Below are 18,365 nucleotides of genomic sequence, written 5' to 3'. Positions count from 1 at the left end.
CTAGCAAGTGTCCTCTAAATGAGATCTATTTTACAAATCTAAAAGATATTGATGAGAAACTCATCAAACTCCAATACAGATCCCAGCTAAATACTATAATTATTGAACTATTAAGTCCCCATACACATTAAACTGATATCAGCTGAATCCATCCAACATAGCATATTGGATTTACATTTGTTTTACATGAGATGAGCCACTGCCCAGAAGAATCAGGTGCCCTGGGCCAAGCCGTTGAGTGAGAGTGCCATGAGAAAGAAAGCCATCGGCCAAACTATCGTTCAACCAACAGATTCCCATTGTAAACAATAGCCTGAGAATCTGATGCCGCGCTTAGGGGGTATGGCCAGAGATGCCAAACATAAAGGTGATCGGCAAATAAAAACAATTCCACAAAATGCCAGATACATACACAAACAAGTAGGGGTACGATGTGGCTGAAAAGTGCAACAATAGAAACCCTTATGAAGAAGGGCACATCCCTTCGAAACGCGTTGGTTACCCTTTTAGTTCCTAATGCTGCTCCGTAGCTCTGTGACGTCACACGCGAGCAGGTGCTGGCGGCCATTTTTTAGCTGTATCCAGGGACGCCACGGCCGGGGCTCCTCTGGTGCGCTGCAGCTGTTTGTGTTCTCCGCTATCCTACCTCTGCTCCCCAAACTACAAGCTGCATAGCCAGACGTAGCGGTCGGTAAATCCACCATCCAGTCGTGGACACAGCACCACTAGGGTAAGTGCCGTACCATCCATGTTTATGTTCATGCGGCCATAGGATTCTTCCAGCTAGGGTGCTGTGTTAGCCATGTAAGGGTTTCTATTGTTGCACTTATATTTACACAGAATCGGCACACATTCTGGTTTAGATTCCAGCAGATGGGGGACAATCTTTTCTTACCTAGTGACTAAGTGGTGAGCGCCAGTGTGACCTAGCATCCATTGTTTATAGATTTACCATTGTACATGGGTGGCTTAACCCCTTTGCGAAGTTGGGTGTAATAGTACACCCACGTCGGAATCCCTCCCTTTGATGTGGGCTCCGGCGCTGAGCCCACATTTTTCCCAGCACACGTCAGCAGTTTTGAACAGTTGACATGTGCCTCTAACAATATAGAACGTTAAACTTTGGCACTCAATAAGTCACAGAGAGATTTAAGTTTCAAATTGTTTTCAATTTAATAAATAGCCGACATAGTAGGATATACAGACATCAATCCATCCAACATTTTGGCGTAAATGCCTTTATTTACGGTGTCAGGAAGTATGCCGGCATTCACCTACAGCATACGGACTGCTCCTGCATTTTGCTACTTGGCACGGTTCCCCCCCACTTCAATCTGAAACGCTGGAGCACGTTTGACATATATCCTGTGCAGACACCCTTGATAAAGGCATTTACGCCGAAACGTTAGATGGATTGATGTCTGTATATCCTACTATGTCGGCTGTTTATTAAATTGGAAACCATTTGAAACTTAAATCTCTCTGTGACTTATTGATGCCGAAGGTCATCGTTCTATATTGTTTACTTTTTTCCTTCAGGCACCCTTCTCTTATATAGAGTGCACCACTTCTGATGACTTTATTTTATGTGCCTCTAACACCCGCGGGAGGAATCGCGATCCACCTACGGCTGTTAACTAGTTAAATGCAGCTGTCAATCTCTGACAGCGGCTTTTAATTCGCGCTTTCTGGAAGCGCGCCGGAAATCCCGCCCATCAGTGACCCCATCACGTGATCGCGGGTCACAGATGGGTTGGCATGACAACCAGAGGTCAACTGGAGACCTCTATGGTTGTCATAGCTGGATTGCTATGAGTGCCGCCCGGTGGTTGGCGCTCATAGCAAGTGAGCATTTCTGCTATATACAGGCGATCTGATCATCGCCTGTATGTAGCAGAGACGATCAAAGTACTGCAGCTTCTAGTCTCCCATTGACACTATTGACGAATGCAAAAAGCACATATATACTTTTACAAGTTTAACACCAGGAGGGAGCTCCAGGAACCTTCTAAGTGGAGTGACTGTATGCTTGTTAACGGCAACAAAATTGTGCGTCAAATATAGAAATGGCACATGTACTGGAATAGTGTAAGACACATGGACATATTACGTATGGGAATTTGTTAAATGATTTTTTTCTGCTGTCGTACAACCATTTATTACATTTACAGAGGCTTTTACTTTTTACATCAATTACCGTGTATATGTATTTAGGTCTTAGTTTATATCAATTTTATGATTTTCCCAATGTTCCCTTTATTAGTATTGCTTTACGTAGAATAATTAGAATCTATTCATCTGGTGTAGTATTTATGAATGTTAAACAGCCCTGTAGATTTATGTATGATATCTCAAAAATCCCCATTAATATCATGACATGGATTTCTAGTATCAGAAGCTTAACAGACAACTATATGACAACATCACAATTGCTATGAGATCACATCAGAAGCTTTACATAAAAACCCTTTGATATCAAGTGAGAACAAGGAGGTAATGCAGGTTTGTGTCATCATCATATCCCTTAAGCTGACACCAGGGCTGTAGTTTGGAGGAACATTGCTTTGCTGGTGTGTCTAGTGAAACCAATAAAGTCAGATAGCCAGGTAGGGCAGATGAGTGTAAATAATACCTCCACACTAACTAGATAGGATTTGGCAAAACTCTCCAAATTTAGTGGGGCCAGACCACCATCTAATGTATATGGGGGCCTCCTAACTCTCCCACCACAGATAAAAAAGAATCTGTTGCTTGAATTTTTTGGTCCTACACTTTTGGTCTGCAGGCAAATAAATATCTGACAGAGGAGTGTGGTGTTGACTCTTTCTGCTATCCCCAAAGAGTACAAATGGACTCTCAGCCTAGCAGTCATGTGTATGGGAGGTAATTTTGCCAATAGTAAGCTAAGGTGTTTATAAAACATTGTTTAGGGATCTTTTTAATATACAATTGCACTTGTGCTGAATTACATTATTATTTATGTATTATTTATGTAGCTGATTTGTTTACCATTTGGTGTTTTTATTTGACCTCTGTTTGGTCCTATCAAATAAAGAGTGTATGGCCTATTTGCATATTGTTCCATATTTGTTAAATTATTTATCTATTCACACACAGATAGATAGACACCCACCCACCCACAGGTAATATGCTGCCACCTGGACTAAGATATGAAACACATCTTAGAACAAAAAGACGACTCTTCCCCAACAGCCAAAACCTAGCTGGCTGACACCCAGCTAGTCAGCAGAAAGTACCAAAGCAATGGGTACCAAAAATCCTTTTTTTCTGGGGAGCTTACTTGAAGGACACAGAAAGCACGGGATGTCCTAAAGCAGTCATTGGGTGGGAAAACTAATAAATTAAATGCTAAAGGAAGAGTAGCAATCACTCAAATTACAAAGTGAGCAACTGCAGCTTTCAATACCCTTCTGCTAAGGCTTGCATATATCGACGCAAAGGTAAGAGCTCTGCAAAGATGTGGACTGAAGACAGAGTGGCGGCCCTATGGAACAAGAGAACAAACGCCTGGTGTTGTATAAGCCAGGAGGCTTCTACCAAATGGGAGGATTGAGTTGTACCTTGGCAGGTCCAACCTAGCTGAGCCAGATCTTCCGCATTGGCAGATCGAAGCCAGTGAGCAATGGTAGCCCCTGAGGCGGTCCCAACTATGAAGTAACATACAGGGATGTCCATCAAGGCATGTGAATGGAGCTGTGATAGAGCTGCAGAGTTCTCGCTATGTCAGATCGTGCAAGAACCTCTCTGGGAGATAAGATGCAAAATGGATAAATAAACTAGCACAATCTCCTCGTTACCGTGGAAGGTAGAGAACATGTTAGGGAGAAAGGAGGGTGTCGAACACAAGAGCACTCTATTGTGGTAAAGAAAGACAGGCAAGAGACACCATTCGGAGCATCACATGATGAAAGATCGCTAAGAGGAAAAAAATTACCCTGCCAGAACAGAAAGATATCTTTGATCAGCCCAAAAGGAGCAGACTAAAGAGAATCCAAAAAAACATTGAGGTCCCCCAAGATCCTGGGTGTCACAGGGTTACCGCGACAATGTGGAACCAGAAGACCGCAGCGTCTGATTACTCCTACTACGGCATTGAGAAGAAGCACTTCTTCTTCCTTTTGGCAGAACAGGGGTTAATCGGCCATGTTGGAAAACTCTGTGCCCACAGCTAAGCTCAGTTTCCCTTTATAATCTGGTCTCTGATGCAAATCCATGTCAAAGCTAGCATTTGCTGCATGGCTTCAGGAGGAAGAGGTGTTCATATGAGAAGGAGTGTTGGAGGAGGAGTCGGTGACTGTGGTGTGGTTTGTAAGTGTGGCACTTCCATTCCCTTCTCTACTTTTGTTTATTCCCCATCTTCCACTCCTCGAAGCATTCCTCTGTTATATGTGAGTGAATATTTTGTATGCCTGGAGTTTTCTGTTAACCCTTTGTTTCTGTAGCCTTATTTGTCGGGTTGGTGTACTGCGGTGCACAATAGTGTCCCTCTTCCCTAGGTGGGGGGAGAGAACAGATGGAGCTAAGGCAAAAGTGGGGGCCCCACGAACTTCACTTTCACAAGTGTCCCAGGGAATAAGGTGAGCTAGGGCACCCCCTTGTGGTTGGGTCAGGGAAGGAGGCCCTGGTCCTGGGTCACCCGACAGCTGTGTTGTGCCATTAGCTCTGAACGTAACCATTTTTTCTGATCCATTTTGGATGCAATCATTGCTCTCACAGGGCAACTGCAGCAGCTCAGTCTGGAGGTGGGGGATTTACACACGGTTGCTTTGAAACACCGTAATACATCTCTTGGACGTGTGGGATTCACGTTTCTCAGGCAAACCATAGTAGAGCCCAAGATCGCTTTGCCTGACAGGTTCTCTGAGGGGCGTCACAAGTTTACTGTATTCAAGGAGGCCTGTAAACTATACTTCAGGCTATGTCCTGTTTCCTCAGATTCAGAGTAGCAACGCGTGAGGATAGTAATCTCGCTCCTTCAGAGGGACCCCAAGCAGAGGGACCCCAGACAGTGGAGGACCCAAGCAGAGGGACCCCAGACAGTGGAGGAATTTTTTTTGGCACTGGGCTTTATATATGATGACCCCAATTGTGTCTCCTTAGCTGAGTCCACACTTTGCCAAATTCAGCAAGAAGACAGGCCAGTGAAGAAGTATTGCTCTGAGTTTCGGAGGTGCGCCACGGATACTCGGTGGACTGACCCTGCATTCCATAGCCTGTTCTGTGAGGGACTTTCAGTAAAGGTGAAGGACGCGTTGGCTGTGTATGAGACTCCAGGCTCCCTTGAGGTAGCCATGTCCCTGGTCATCTGGGTTGATCGCCGTCTTCGCCAGAGACATAGGGAGACACTTCTGGGTATGGGAGGTCCGGGTCAAGGGAGTTCAGTACTAAGCCAACTGGTGAACCCATGCAGGTGGGTGCGGCATCTCACTCTGGTAACCAGTCTGTTTGGCAAAAAAGGGAGTGAATTTCTACTGTGGAAAAAAGGGCCATTTCGTGGGCATGTGTCCTTCTCGACCACATAGTAAAACAGCCGCAGGAAAACTAGGTGGCCAGGGTTGCAGGGAGGTTAACAACCCAAGTGTACTTATTACCTCTGTGGGTAGGGCACAATTTATTCTTCCAGCTGAAATCCACATGGGTAAGATTAAAGTGGACGTGTCTTTGTTTCTGGACAGTGGGGCAGGGTCTAATTTGATCAGTGCCAGGTTCGTCCAGGCCCAAGGTCTTATTCCAAACACTCTGTCCAGACCATATTTATAATTTCCAATGACTTGGCCCCCTTGAGACAGGGGTATTTTACACAAGTCGTCCGAGGTTTACATCTACAGGTGGGGGCCATGCACTCTGAAGAAATAGACTTATGTGCTAGAGGGTCTGCCCTCACCTGTGGTTCTTGGACTTCCTTGGCTCACTGTGCACAATCCTGTAATTCATTGGCAGACTCAGGAAGTGGAAAAGTGGAGTGTGTATTGTCAAGGACACTGTTTGGGTACCTGGCTTGTCGGGGTGGATACCCAGTCTGTGCCGAAATACTTGTTGGATTTTGGAGACTTGTTCTCGGAGCAGGGTGCCAAGAACTTCCTCCCCATCGTCCTTATGATTGCGCTATTAATCGAGTTCCTGGTGCCAAGCTGCCTAAAAGCAAACTATATAATATCTCTGGTCACTATATAATATCTCTGGTCCAGAAAGGCAAGCCATGAAGGACTGCATCATGGAAAGCCTGGCTAAAGGTCATATCAGACCATCCTCATCCCCCATTGCCGCGGGGGTCTTTTTTTTTGTAAAGAAAAAAGATGGGGGTTACGGCCAGGCTTAGATTTCCGCAGATGCAGTACGATCACTGTCTGTGATTCTTATCCGCTCCCTCTCATCCTGGACCTCTTTAACCAGATTGTAGGAGCAAAATGGTTCTCAAAAATTGACCTCATGGGGGTATATAATCGCATTAAAGGGAACCTGTCACCTGGATTTGGCAGGACAGGTTTGCGGTCATATGGGCGGGGTTTTCGGGTGTTTGATTCACCCTTTTCTTACCCGCTGGCTGCATGCTGGCCGCAATATTGGGTTGAAGTTCATGCTGTGTCCTCCGAAGTACACAGCTGCGCAAGGCGCAAGATTGCCTTGTGCAGGCGTGTACTTCGGAGGACACAGCATGAACTTCAACCCAATATTGTGGCCAGCATGCAGCCAGCGGGTAAGGAAAGAGTGAATCAAATACCCGAAAACCCCATCCATATGACCGCAAACCTGTCCCGCCAAATTCAGGTGACAGGTTCCCTTTAAAGAGGGGGATGAGTGGAAAACAGCGTTCAATACGCCTGAGGGACACTATGAGAACCTGGTGATTCCTTTTGGGTTGACAAACATGCCCGCTGTCTTTCAATACTTTATAAATGACATCTTTAGTCACCTGATAGGCAGATTTGTGGTTATCTATCTGGATGACATTAATTTATTCACCTGATCTTGAGTCACATCAGGTACATGTCAGGCAGGTCTTACATATATTTATATACAATAAATTATATTTCAAACCCGAGAAGTGTATGTTCTCCGTGAAGGAGATCCCTTTCCTTGGATATGTGTTGTCCTGCAATGGTTTTCGCACGGACCCCGCGAATATCCGGGTGGTATTGGATTGGGATCGTCCTGAGAATTTTAAGGCATTACAAAGGTTTTAGGTTTTGCCAACAACTACCGTAAGCTCATAAAAAACTTTTTGTTAGTAGCCAAACCTCTTACGGATATGACTAGGAAGAGGACGGGCTTCTCAAAGTGGTCCAGTCCCACAAGGGAAGCATTTGCTACGCTGAGTGGTGTTTTTCTTCTGTAGATTCCTTAGTGAACATCACGATTCGGTCTTGGCCGGATATCTTAGTTATAAAGCCACCACTGATCTACAAACTCTGTGTTTTTGGTGGTCAGGTGCTCATCAGGATGTCTGGAAGTATGTAGCCGCCTGCAGTGATTTTGTGCGTTCTAAGACCTCTCATACTCGTCCATCGGGGGCTCTCCAACTATTGGCGATTCCCAGTAGACCTTGGACTCACGGTTGATTTTATCACGGATCTTCTTGTGTCAGCAGGGAATTTTCGTCAAGGAAATAGTTAGATTACATGGGATCCCGACCGATATTGTTTCTGACGGGAAGAACAGTTTGTTTCCAAATTTTGAAGGGCATTTTTCACCCGTCTGAATATCCGTCTGTCATTTTCCTTTGCGTTTTACCCGCAGTCTAATGGGCAGACTGAACGGGTTAACCAGACTCTGCAGACATATCTCAGGTGTTTATATCTGAAAATCAGGATGACTGGGTCACTTACTCTTAGCCGAATTTGCTGTAAATAATTGTTGTCAGGAATCGACCGGTAAGTCCCTGTTTTTCAGGGCATATGGGTTCCATCCTTCACCCAACCACTAACCATGAGAGGAGAAAATGTTTTGGTGTTATCACTTATATTCTCTGAAAAAAGGCCAAGAAAGCAAAAAATTCTGCTGGGGTATGTAAACTTTTGAGCACAACTGTATATATCATTTCAGCTGGGTTTAACATCTGATCTGATCACATGGGGAGTTCCAAATGTGACATCCCTTTAAGTATGAATTCATTTTGTCATTTTCAAAAAAAGGAAAATAGTAATGCACGTTTTGAATAACAAAAAAACAAAACAAACATGTTCCAGAAATGCCATTTCATTGGGTATACAAGTGCTTTCTAAAACAAATATTTTAGTATTATTGAAAAATCCTTTTTAACCAAAGTATGCAAAATTTGAGGAAAGAGACAAAGAAACAGAATTTCTGTTCCATCAAGACTTACACAACATGCAAATCATATTTTTGGTCCAATTGTTTAGACTTGCTGGAATTTGTTGGACTTGGGTCAACTCTGGTGTGAAGAGACATGAGATTACACAAGGTGGCTACCTTGAATATTGAATACTTATATAATATGATTTTTTAATGTTTTTTTAAATGTTCTATTCACATTTATGTTGTTTTTCTTGCAATATGTGTATAATTCTGGATTTGCATTTCCTATTTAGTAAAGCATGAGGGTCTGATCAGTTCTGTAACCAGATGAAGTGATATGTATGACACTAAAACATTGAATTGCCACTCAACACGTAGCATGACAAAAAAAGCTATTTATTTTCTTTACATGGTCGAGTGGTATATATAAAAACAATATTCAGCAGGTCAGTTGGAGGCCAAAAGTATGTTCTTTCAGCCTCTGTCTGGCCGTTATGTGGCTGCATATCCTTTGTTTAACTGTACACAATGCGGCATTCAATATGTTTCTGTACAATGGGTCCTTATGGTTGGTGGATGCCAGGGTTCCTAACTGTGCAGAAATTCTAGGACTGTCTATAAAAATAGGGAACGTATTTGCACGGTCCGCAAAAAGAAATTTAAGGCATCAATGATTTTTTTTTAAACTGAAGAAACTTACAGTATACAGATAATTAGGACTGTAATGATCATTATTTTACAGTTTAGAGTAAACGCAGCTGATGTCTTCATATCAGAATTCTGGGCTGTAGACCTGTATCACTTATAACCCTTATGATTTATGATTCCAATGTGTCCGTAAAATATACTAAAAGGTAGTGTGAACTGGACCGCAGTCTGTCTCACCAGATGGACACATACCTTTCCAAGAGTCAAGGCCAGTTATCTACCAGCTCCTACATGACCGTACAGCTTGTGATTGAGAAGTAACTTGTACATAACATAAGGACAGCCCTGAATAAAATGTTATTGTATGGTGTTGTACATTTATCAAACTAAATACTGACAATGTGTAAGTGGAAATAATTAAAACAAATAAGGTGCACAGACACTAAACTGGTGCCTCCTAACAGCCTAACTACTCACACTCTCGTCATGTTTCTGAATTGTCCTGTAAAAATGAAACAGAAGAGGCATTTTTTTGCTTGGGTACCTTTTTGCGTCCTTCTTGTCTTGTAGTCCTCTTTTTAAAACTTCTTTCACTGGTAGTTCTAACTCAAACATTTTTATTGGTATTATGCTGCACGCTTCTAAAAGATCAACTTGTCGTTTTGTTACAGGATATCCATCAAAAACAACTCTGTAAATAAAACATTTTTATTATATTCTTTTATTTGGTACTTATGTTTTTATGACAAAGTTTTTTCTTACCTCTTCCGCTTATACAGAATCACTTTCTCATTAATACTACTGTCACACAACCGTAGATTCTCTCATCTGGGAGAATGGAGCCTTTTATGCAAATGACACTCCGATCAAACTCTGATCAGAGTGCCGTGTAGAGTGCCAGCATAGTTTGATCCGATTCACCATCTGTACTATTAGTACCGCTTATGGGTTTGTTAGAAGAATATCTTCATCACCTACATTGTGATTGTAGCAGTTTAGGGGGAATAAAACTGCTCACTGGTTACCGTTAGGGGGCTATTAGCAATTTGTTTATATATGTAATAGATTTATGGTTCAATAAGGCATACATATACAAAATCAACACAATAAATGATATACAAGAAGGGATATCCCATAGATCCCATAGACTAATATAAATTGTGTAATAAATATATGATACATAAAAACAGACAGTTACTGAGAAAACAATGTTACATACCAAATATGATAAGCAGATTTAAGTCTTTGAGTTAAAGGAACAAACACTACACTATGCATAATACTATTATAAAAAAAATATGCATTGAAAAGAGTTAATTTTTTTTATCCTGGGCCTCTTTCTTCTAGGATCAAACTTTTACTTACCCTGTTGTATTACATGTTAGATCCATCATGGCTATTTCTAAACATCGTATGGCCATGTCATCAGGTACCACCTGTCCCTTCTCTAGATGACTCTTTATATCTAATGCAAGTTCTGTATTAGGTTGGTTTTCCAGCACAGAGCGTATGGCATCTCCCATGGACAGGCGCTGTAATCCATATATTTTGGTAAACATCTTGGCAACTAGAACATTGAGGAAAATATCAGATTTAAATGGACACTGTGTAGTTGTGCGTTAATGGTAATATGTTTTATTGAATCATTAAAGGGGATTGTCTAATACCTGGACAACCCCTTATTAAATGAAGTAGTTCGCCCTGTAAAATAACAATAACACATACTCACCTCCTGCAGCGGTGCTTTTCCAGCCATATCGGTGCTGGATCTGCCAGGGTTTGTGCTCCATTGTTATGCTACGAGAGCACTGCAGCCAATTAGCGGGCCACATTTGGGCTGCTGTGCACTCACTTCATCCACTAAGGTTTGTCTGATGGGAGTGACAGCATAGTGGTCACCGATTGGCTGCAGGGCTCACATGGCATAACAATTTCATACAAACCCTGGTATACCCAGCCCTAACATCAATGGAAGGTCACCAGTGTGAGAGATGAGTATATGTCATTTTTATTTTACAAGGAAGATCACTTGATTTAAAAAGGTAGTTGTCAATGTAGTGGACAAAATCTTTAAATAATGCGAAGTAAAGTGCTCTCTGTGTCGGAGGTGTTCAAGAAACAGTCATGGCCATGATAGATAGATAGATAGATAGATAGATAGATAGATAGATAGATAGATAGATAGATACAGTGGGTACGGAAAGTATTCAGACCCCTTTAAATTTGTCACACTTTGTTTCATTACCATTTGGTAAATAAAAAAAAAAACTTTTTTTTCTCATTAATGTACACTCTGCACCCCATCTTGACTGAAAAAAAAATTTAGTAATTTTTGCAAATTTAATAAAAAAGAGAAACTGAAATATCACATGGTCATAAGCATTCAGATCCTTTGCTCAGACACTCATATTTAAGTCACATGTTGTCCATTTCCTAGTGATCCTCCTTGAGATGGTTCTACTCCTTCATTGGAGTCCAGCTGTGTTTACTTAAACTGATAGGACTTGATTTGGAAAGGCACACACCTGTCTATATAAGACCTCACAGCTCACAGTGCATGTCAGACCAAATGAGAATCATGAGGTCAAAGGAACTGGCCAAGGAGCTCAGAGACAGAACTGTGGCAAGGCACACATCTGACCAAGGTTACAACAGAATTTCTGCAGTACTCAAGGTTCCTAAGAGCACAGTGGCCTCCATAATCCTTAAATGAAAGAAGTTTGGGACCACCTGATGTCTTCCTAGACCTGGTCGTCCAGCCAAACTGAACAATCGTGGGAGAAGAGCCTTGGTGAGAGAGGTAAAGAAGAACCCCAATATCATTGTGGCTGAGTTCAAGAGATGCAGTAGGGAGATGGGAGAAAGTTCCATAAAGTCATCTATCACTGCAGCCCTCCACCAGTCTGTCCTTTATGGCAGAGTGGCCCGACGGAAGCCTCTCCTTAGTGTAAAACATATGAAAGACCACATAGAGTTTGCTAAAAAAAAAAAACCACATGATTGAACCTTGCATGTTTGCATTTTTTTTGCTTTTTCAGATGAATATCGTATTTTTCGCTTTATAAGACGCACCTGATTATAAGACGCACCCCCAAATTTGGTGAAGAAAAAGAGAAAAAATTTTTTTGATGTTAAATGGGGGTCTGTCTTATAATGCCAGTGTCCATCTTACAAATCATATGTTCCTCATCCTGGTATCTATATAAACCCCATCCTTGTGCTGGCACATGCCCCCCTGTGCTGCTGTCAGGCACATGCCCCCCTGGTCACTATATGCCCCCCCCTGTGCTGCTGTCAGGCACATGCCCCCCTGGTCACTATATGCCCCCCTGTGCTACTGGCAGACACATGCCCCCCTGGTCACTATATGCCCCCTGTGCTGCTGGCAGGCACATGCCCCCCTGGGTCGCTATATGTCCCCCTGTGCGGCGGGCAGGCACATGCCCCCTTGGTCACTATATGTCCCCTTGTGCTGCTGGCAGGGACATGCCCCCCTGTGCTGCTGTCAGGCACATGCCCCCCTGGCTCATTATATGCCCCCCTGTGCTGCAGGCAGACACATGCCCCCCTGGGTCACTATATGCCCCCTGTGCTGGCAGACACATGCCTCCCTGGGTCACTATATGCCCCCCTGTGCTGGCAGACACATGCCCCCCTGGGTCACTATATGCCCCTCTGTGCTTGCAGGCACATGCCCCCCTGGGTCACTATATGCCCCCCTGTGCTGGCAAGTACATGCCCCCCCGGTCACAATATGCCCACTTGGGTCACTATATCCACCCTGTGCTGCTGGCAGGCACATGCTCCCCCGGTCACAATATGCCCCCCTGTACTGCTGACAGGTACAGCCATCCCGGTCACTATATGCCCCCTGTGCTGCCGGCAGACACATGCCCCCCTGTACTACTGGCAGACACATGCCCCCCCCCCGTGCTGCTGGCAGACACATGTTCCCTGTACTTCTGGCAGACACATGCCCCTCTATACTACTGGCAGACACATGCCCCCCATGCTGCTGGCAGACACATGCCCCCCTCCATGCTGCTGGCAGATACATGCCCCCCCCGTGCTGCTGGCAGACACATGCCCCCCTGTACTGCTGGCAGACACATGCCCCCCCCATGCTGCTGGCAGACACATGCCCCCCCCGTGCTGCTGGCAGACACATGCCCCCCTGTGCTGCTGGCAGACACATGCCCCCCTGTGCTGCTGGCAGACACATGCTCCCCTGTGCTGCTGGCAGACACATGTCCCTCTGTACTGCTGGCAGACACATGCCCCCCGTCCTGCTGGCAGACACATGCCCCCCCATGCTGCTGGCAGACACATGCTTCCCCCCCCGTGCTGCTGGCAGACACATGCCCCCCTGTGCTGCTGGCAGACACATGCCCCCCTGTGCTGGCAAGTACATGCCCCCACCGGTCACAATATGCCCACTTGGGTCACTATATCCACCCTGTGCTGCTGGCAGGCACATGCCCCACCGGTCACAATATGCCCCCCTGTACTGCTGACAGGTACAGCCATCCCGGTCACTATATGCCCCCTGAGATGGTGGCAGACACATGCCCCCCTCCGTGCTGCTGGCAGACACATGCCCCCCGTGCTGCTGGCAGACACATCCCCCTATGCTGCTGGCAGACACATGCCACCCTGTACTGCTGGCAGACACATGCCCCCCCCCCGTGTTGCTGGCAGACACATGCCCCCCTGTACTGCTGGCAGACACATGCCCCTCTGTACTGCTGGCAGACACATGCCCCCCCATGCTGCTGGCAGACACATGCCTCCCCCGTGCTGCTGGCAGACACATGCCCCCCTGTACTGCTGGCAGACACATGCCCCTCTGTACTGCTGGCAGACACATGCCCCCCCATGCTGCTGGCAGACACATGCCCCCCCCCTGTGCTGCTGGCAGACACATGCCCCCCCCTGTGCTGCTGGCAGACACATGCCCCCCCTGTGCTGCTGGCAGACACATGCCCCCCCGTGCTGCTGGCAGACACATGCCGCTCTGTACTGCTGGCAGACACATGCCCCCCCATGCTGCTGGCAGACACATGCCCCCCCCCCGTGCTGCTGGCAGACACATGCCCCCCTGTGCTGCTAGCAGACACATGTCCCCCTGTGCTGCTGGCAGACACATGCCCCCCTGTACTGCTGGCAGACACATGCCCCCCCGTGCTGCTGGCAGACACAGCCCCTCTGTACTGCTGGCAGACACATGCCCCCCCATGCTGCTGGCAGACACATGCTCCCCCCCCCCCCGTGCTGCTGGCAGACACATGCCCCCTGTGCTGCTGGCAGACACATGCCCTCTGTACTGCTGGCAGACACATGCCTCTCTGTACTGCTGGCAGACACATGCCCCCCCATGCTGCTGGCAGACACATGCCCCCCATGTTGCTGGCAGACACATGCCCCCCATGTTGCTGGCAGACACATGCCCCCCCCCGTGCTGCTGGCAGACACATGCCCCCCTCCGTGCTGCTGGCAGACACATGCCCCCCCGTGCTGCTGGCAGACACATCCCCCTGTGCTGCTGGCAGACAGATGCCCCCCTGTACTGCTGGCAGACACATGCCCCCCCCTGTGCTGCTGGCAGACACACGCCCCCCCCCCCCTGTGGTGCTGGCAGACACATGCCCCCTTGTACTGCTGGCAGACACGTGCCCCCCCCCCCCCCCCCCGTGCTGCTGGCAGACACATGCCCCCCCCTCGTGCTGCTGGCAGACACATGAGAAAATAACAAACACTTAACTCACTTTCTGATGATGGCTCCGTGCTCCCAGCTCCTCGGTTGTGCTTCCTGTTTCCCAGGCATCAGGTCATCTGACCTGGGCATACAGTGATGTCATCACATGATCGGATGTCAGCACAGACACAGGAAGTGCAACAAAGGAGCTGTGAGCATCAGAAGGTGAGTTGAGTGTTTTTTATTTTATCATGTGTGTGTCTGCAGCACAGGGGGGGCATGTGTCTGCCAGTAGCATGGGGGGGCATGTGTCTGCCAGCAGCACAGGCGGGGGCATGTGCCTGCCAGCAGCACGGGGGGGCACATAAGAGTGACGGGGTCCATATCCATGATGGGAGTGGGGGGGGGATGCAGGCACATGTAATATTCGCTGCTCTCCTGTGAATCAACTCCTGCAGTTTCAAGACCGAGGTGATGGACAGCAGGTACAGTGAATATTACATGAGGCTAATGAGCGGGAGCACAGAACCTCCTGCTGTCTCTGCAGCTGCAGCCAGCCCACCCCAGCCCCCTGACACTACTCCAGAGCTGCTCCCCCTCCTCTACAGCACAGCACACAGATTCGGATTATAAGACGCACCCCCCACTTTCCCCCAAAATTTGGGAGAACAAAAGTGCGTCTTATAATCCGAAAAATACGGTATAGATGATTTTAAAATATTTTCTCATAATAAAAAATATTTGCCTTTGAAGAAAAAACAAAAACAAAAAACAAACACATGAAGAACTCCCAGACTATGAGAAATAAGATTCTCTGGTCTGATGAGACGAAGATAGTCCTTTTTGGTGATAATTCTAAGCGGTATTGTGTGGAGAAAACCAGGCACTGCTCCTCACCTGCCAATACAATCCCAACAGTGAAACATGGTGGTGGCAGCATCATGCTATGTGGGGGTTTTTCAGCCGCAGGGACATGACAACTGGTTGTTATTGAAGGAAACATGAATGCGACCAAGTACAGAGATATCCTGGATGAAAACCTCTTCCAGAGTGCTCTGGACCTCAGACTTGGCCGAAGGTTCACCTTCCAACAAGACTATGACCCTAAGCACACGGCTAAAATAACAAAGGAGTAGCTTTGGTACAACTCTGTGACCATTCTTGACTGGCCCAACCAGAGCCCTGAGCTAAACCCAATTGAGCATCTTTGGAGAGAGCTGAAAATGGCTGTCCACCAATGTTCACCATCCAACCTGACAGAACTGGAGAGGATCTGCAAGGAAGAATGGCAGATGATCCCCATATCCAGGTGTGAAAAACTTGAAGAAACGGGAAGAAAAACTTGAAGAGACGGGAAGAAAAACATTAGACTCGAACAAAGACGACCCAGGAAAACATACTCAGAAGGGAGGTAAGAACATTTCTAAAACAATCCACAGTGAGGAGATTGGAACAAAACAAAATCCTCTAAACTGCATGCTCGCAAACGCCAGAAGCCTGACAAACAAGATGGAAGAACTAGAAGCAGAAATATCTACAGGTAACTTTGACATAGTGGGAATAACCGAGACATGGTTAGATGAAAGCTATGACTGGGCAGTTAACTTACAGGGTTACAGTCTGTTTAGAAAGGATCGTAAAAATCGGAGAGGAGGAGGGGTTTGTCTCTATGTAAAGTCTTGTCTAAAGTCCACTTTAAGGGAGGATATTAGCGAAGGGAATGAGGATGTCGAGTCCATATGGGTTGAAATTCATGGAGGGAAAAATGGTAACAAAATTCTCATTGGGGTCTGTTACAAACCCCCAAATATAACAGAAAGCATGGAAAGTCTACTTCTAAAGCAGATAGATGAAGCTGCAACCCATAATGAGGTCCTGGTTATGGGGGACTTTAACTACCCGGATATTAACTGGGAAACAGAAACCTGTGAAACCCATAAAGGCAACAGGTTTCTGCTAATAACCAAGAAAAATTATCTTTCACAATTGGTGCAGAATCCAACCAGAGGAGCAGCACTTTTAGACCTAATACTATCTAATAGACCTGACAGAATAACAAATCTGCAGGTGGTTGGGCATTTAGGAAATAGCGACCACAATATTGTGCAGTTTCACCTGTCTTTCACTAGGGGGACTTGTCAGGGAGTCACAAAAACATTGAACTTTAGGAAGGCAAAGTTTGAACAGCTTAGAGATGCCCTTAATCTGGTAGACTGGGACAATATCCTCAGAAATGAGAATACAGATAATAAATGGGAAATGTTTAAGAACATCCTAAATAGGCAGTGTAAGCGGTTTATACCTTGTGGGAATAAAAGGACTAGAAATAGGAAAAACCCAATGTGGCTAAACAAAGAAGTAAGACAGGCAATTAACAGTAAAAAGAAAGCATTTGCACTACTAAAGCAGGATGGCACCATTGAAGCTCTAAAAAACTATAGGGAGAAAAATACTTTATCTAAAAAACTAATTAAAGCTGCCAAAAAGGAAACAGAGAAGCACATTGCTAAGGAGAGTAAAACTAATCCCAAACTGTTCTTCAACTATATCAATAGTAAAAGAATAAAAACTGAAAATGTAGGCCCCTTAAAAAATAGTGAGGAAAGAATGGTTGTAGATGACGAGGAAAAAGCTAACATATTAAACACCTTCTTCTCCACGGTATTCACGGTGGAAAATGAAATGCTAGGTGAAATCCCAAGAAACAATGAAAACCCTATATTAAGGGTCACCAATCTAACCCAAGAAGAGGTGCGAAACCGGCTAAATAAGATAAAAATAGATAAATCTCCGGGTCCGGATGGCATACACCCACGAGTACTAAGAGAACTAAGTAATGTAATAGATAAACCATTATTTCTTATTTTTAGTGACTCTATAGCGACAGGGTCTGTTCCGCAGGACTGGCGCATAGCAAATGTGGTGCCAATATTCAAAAAGGGCTCTAAAAGTGAACCTGGAAATTATAGGCCAGTAAGTCTAACCTCTATTGTTGGTAAAATATTTGAAGGGTTTCTGAGGGATGTTATTCTGGATTATCTCAATGAGAATAACTGTTTAACTCCATATCAGCATGGGTTTATGAGAAATCGCTCCTGTCAAACCAATCTAATCAGTTTTTATGAAGAGGTAAGCTATAGACTGGACCACGGTGAGTCATTGGACGTGGTATATCTCGATTTTTCCAAAGCGTTTGATACCGTGCCGCACAAGAGGTTGGTACACAAAATGAGAATGCTTGGTCTGGGGGAAAATGTGTGTAAATGGGTTAGTAACTGGCTTAGTGATAGAAAGCAGAGGGTGGTTATAAATGGTATAGTCTCTAACTGGGTCGCTGTGACCAGTGGGGTACCGCAGGGGTCAGTATTGGGACCTGTTCTCTTCAACATATTCATTAATGATCTGGTAGAAGGTTTACACAGTAAAATATCGATATTTGCAGATGATACAAAACTATGTAAAGCAGTTAATACAAGAGAAGATAGTATTCTGCTACAGATGGATCTGGATAAGTTGGAAACTTGGGCTGAAAGGTGGCAGATGAGGTTTAACAATGATAAATGTAAGGTTATACACATGGGAAGAGGGAATCAATATCACCATTACACACTGAACGGGAAACCACTGGGTAAATCTGACAGGGAGAAGGACTTGGGGATCCTAGTTAATGATAAACTTACCTGGAGCAGCCAGTGCCAGGCAGCAGCTGCCAAGGCAAACAGGATCATGGGGTGCATTAAAAGAG

At 45.4% G+C, this 18,365-nt stretch overlaps 1 protein-coding gene across 3 annotated transcripts in view; it reads right to left on the bottom strand.

Annotated features, from left to right (window-relative positions):
* AK9 (adenylate kinase 9) overlaps positions 1 to 18,365 on the bottom strand; it is a 234,122-nt gene that overhangs the window by 22,846 nt on the left and 192,911 nt on the right. For all 3 annotated transcript variants that reach the window (XM_069726227.1, XM_069726228.1, XM_069726229.1), the window contains 2 exons: positions 10,291 to 10,492; positions 9,470 to 9,616 (listed from right to left, as the gene is read on the bottom strand). In XM_069726227.1, the coding sequence (XP_069582328.1) occupies positions 9,470 to 9,616; positions 10,291 to 10,492 (349 nt within the window). The remainder of the gene's footprint in view (positions 1 to 9,469; positions 9,617 to 10,290; positions 10,493 to 18,365) is intronic.

Source organism: Ranitomeya imitator, chromosome 5 (genome assembly GCF_032444005.1).
Source record: "Ranitomeya imitator isolate aRanImi1 chromosome 5, aRanImi1.pri, whole genome shotgun sequence".
In the NCBI taxonomy this organism is placed as follows: Eukaryota; Metazoa; Chordata; class Amphibia; order Anura; family Dendrobatidae; genus Ranitomeya; species Ranitomeya imitator.
This window is presented reverse-complemented; position numbering and strand designations above follow the sequence as displayed.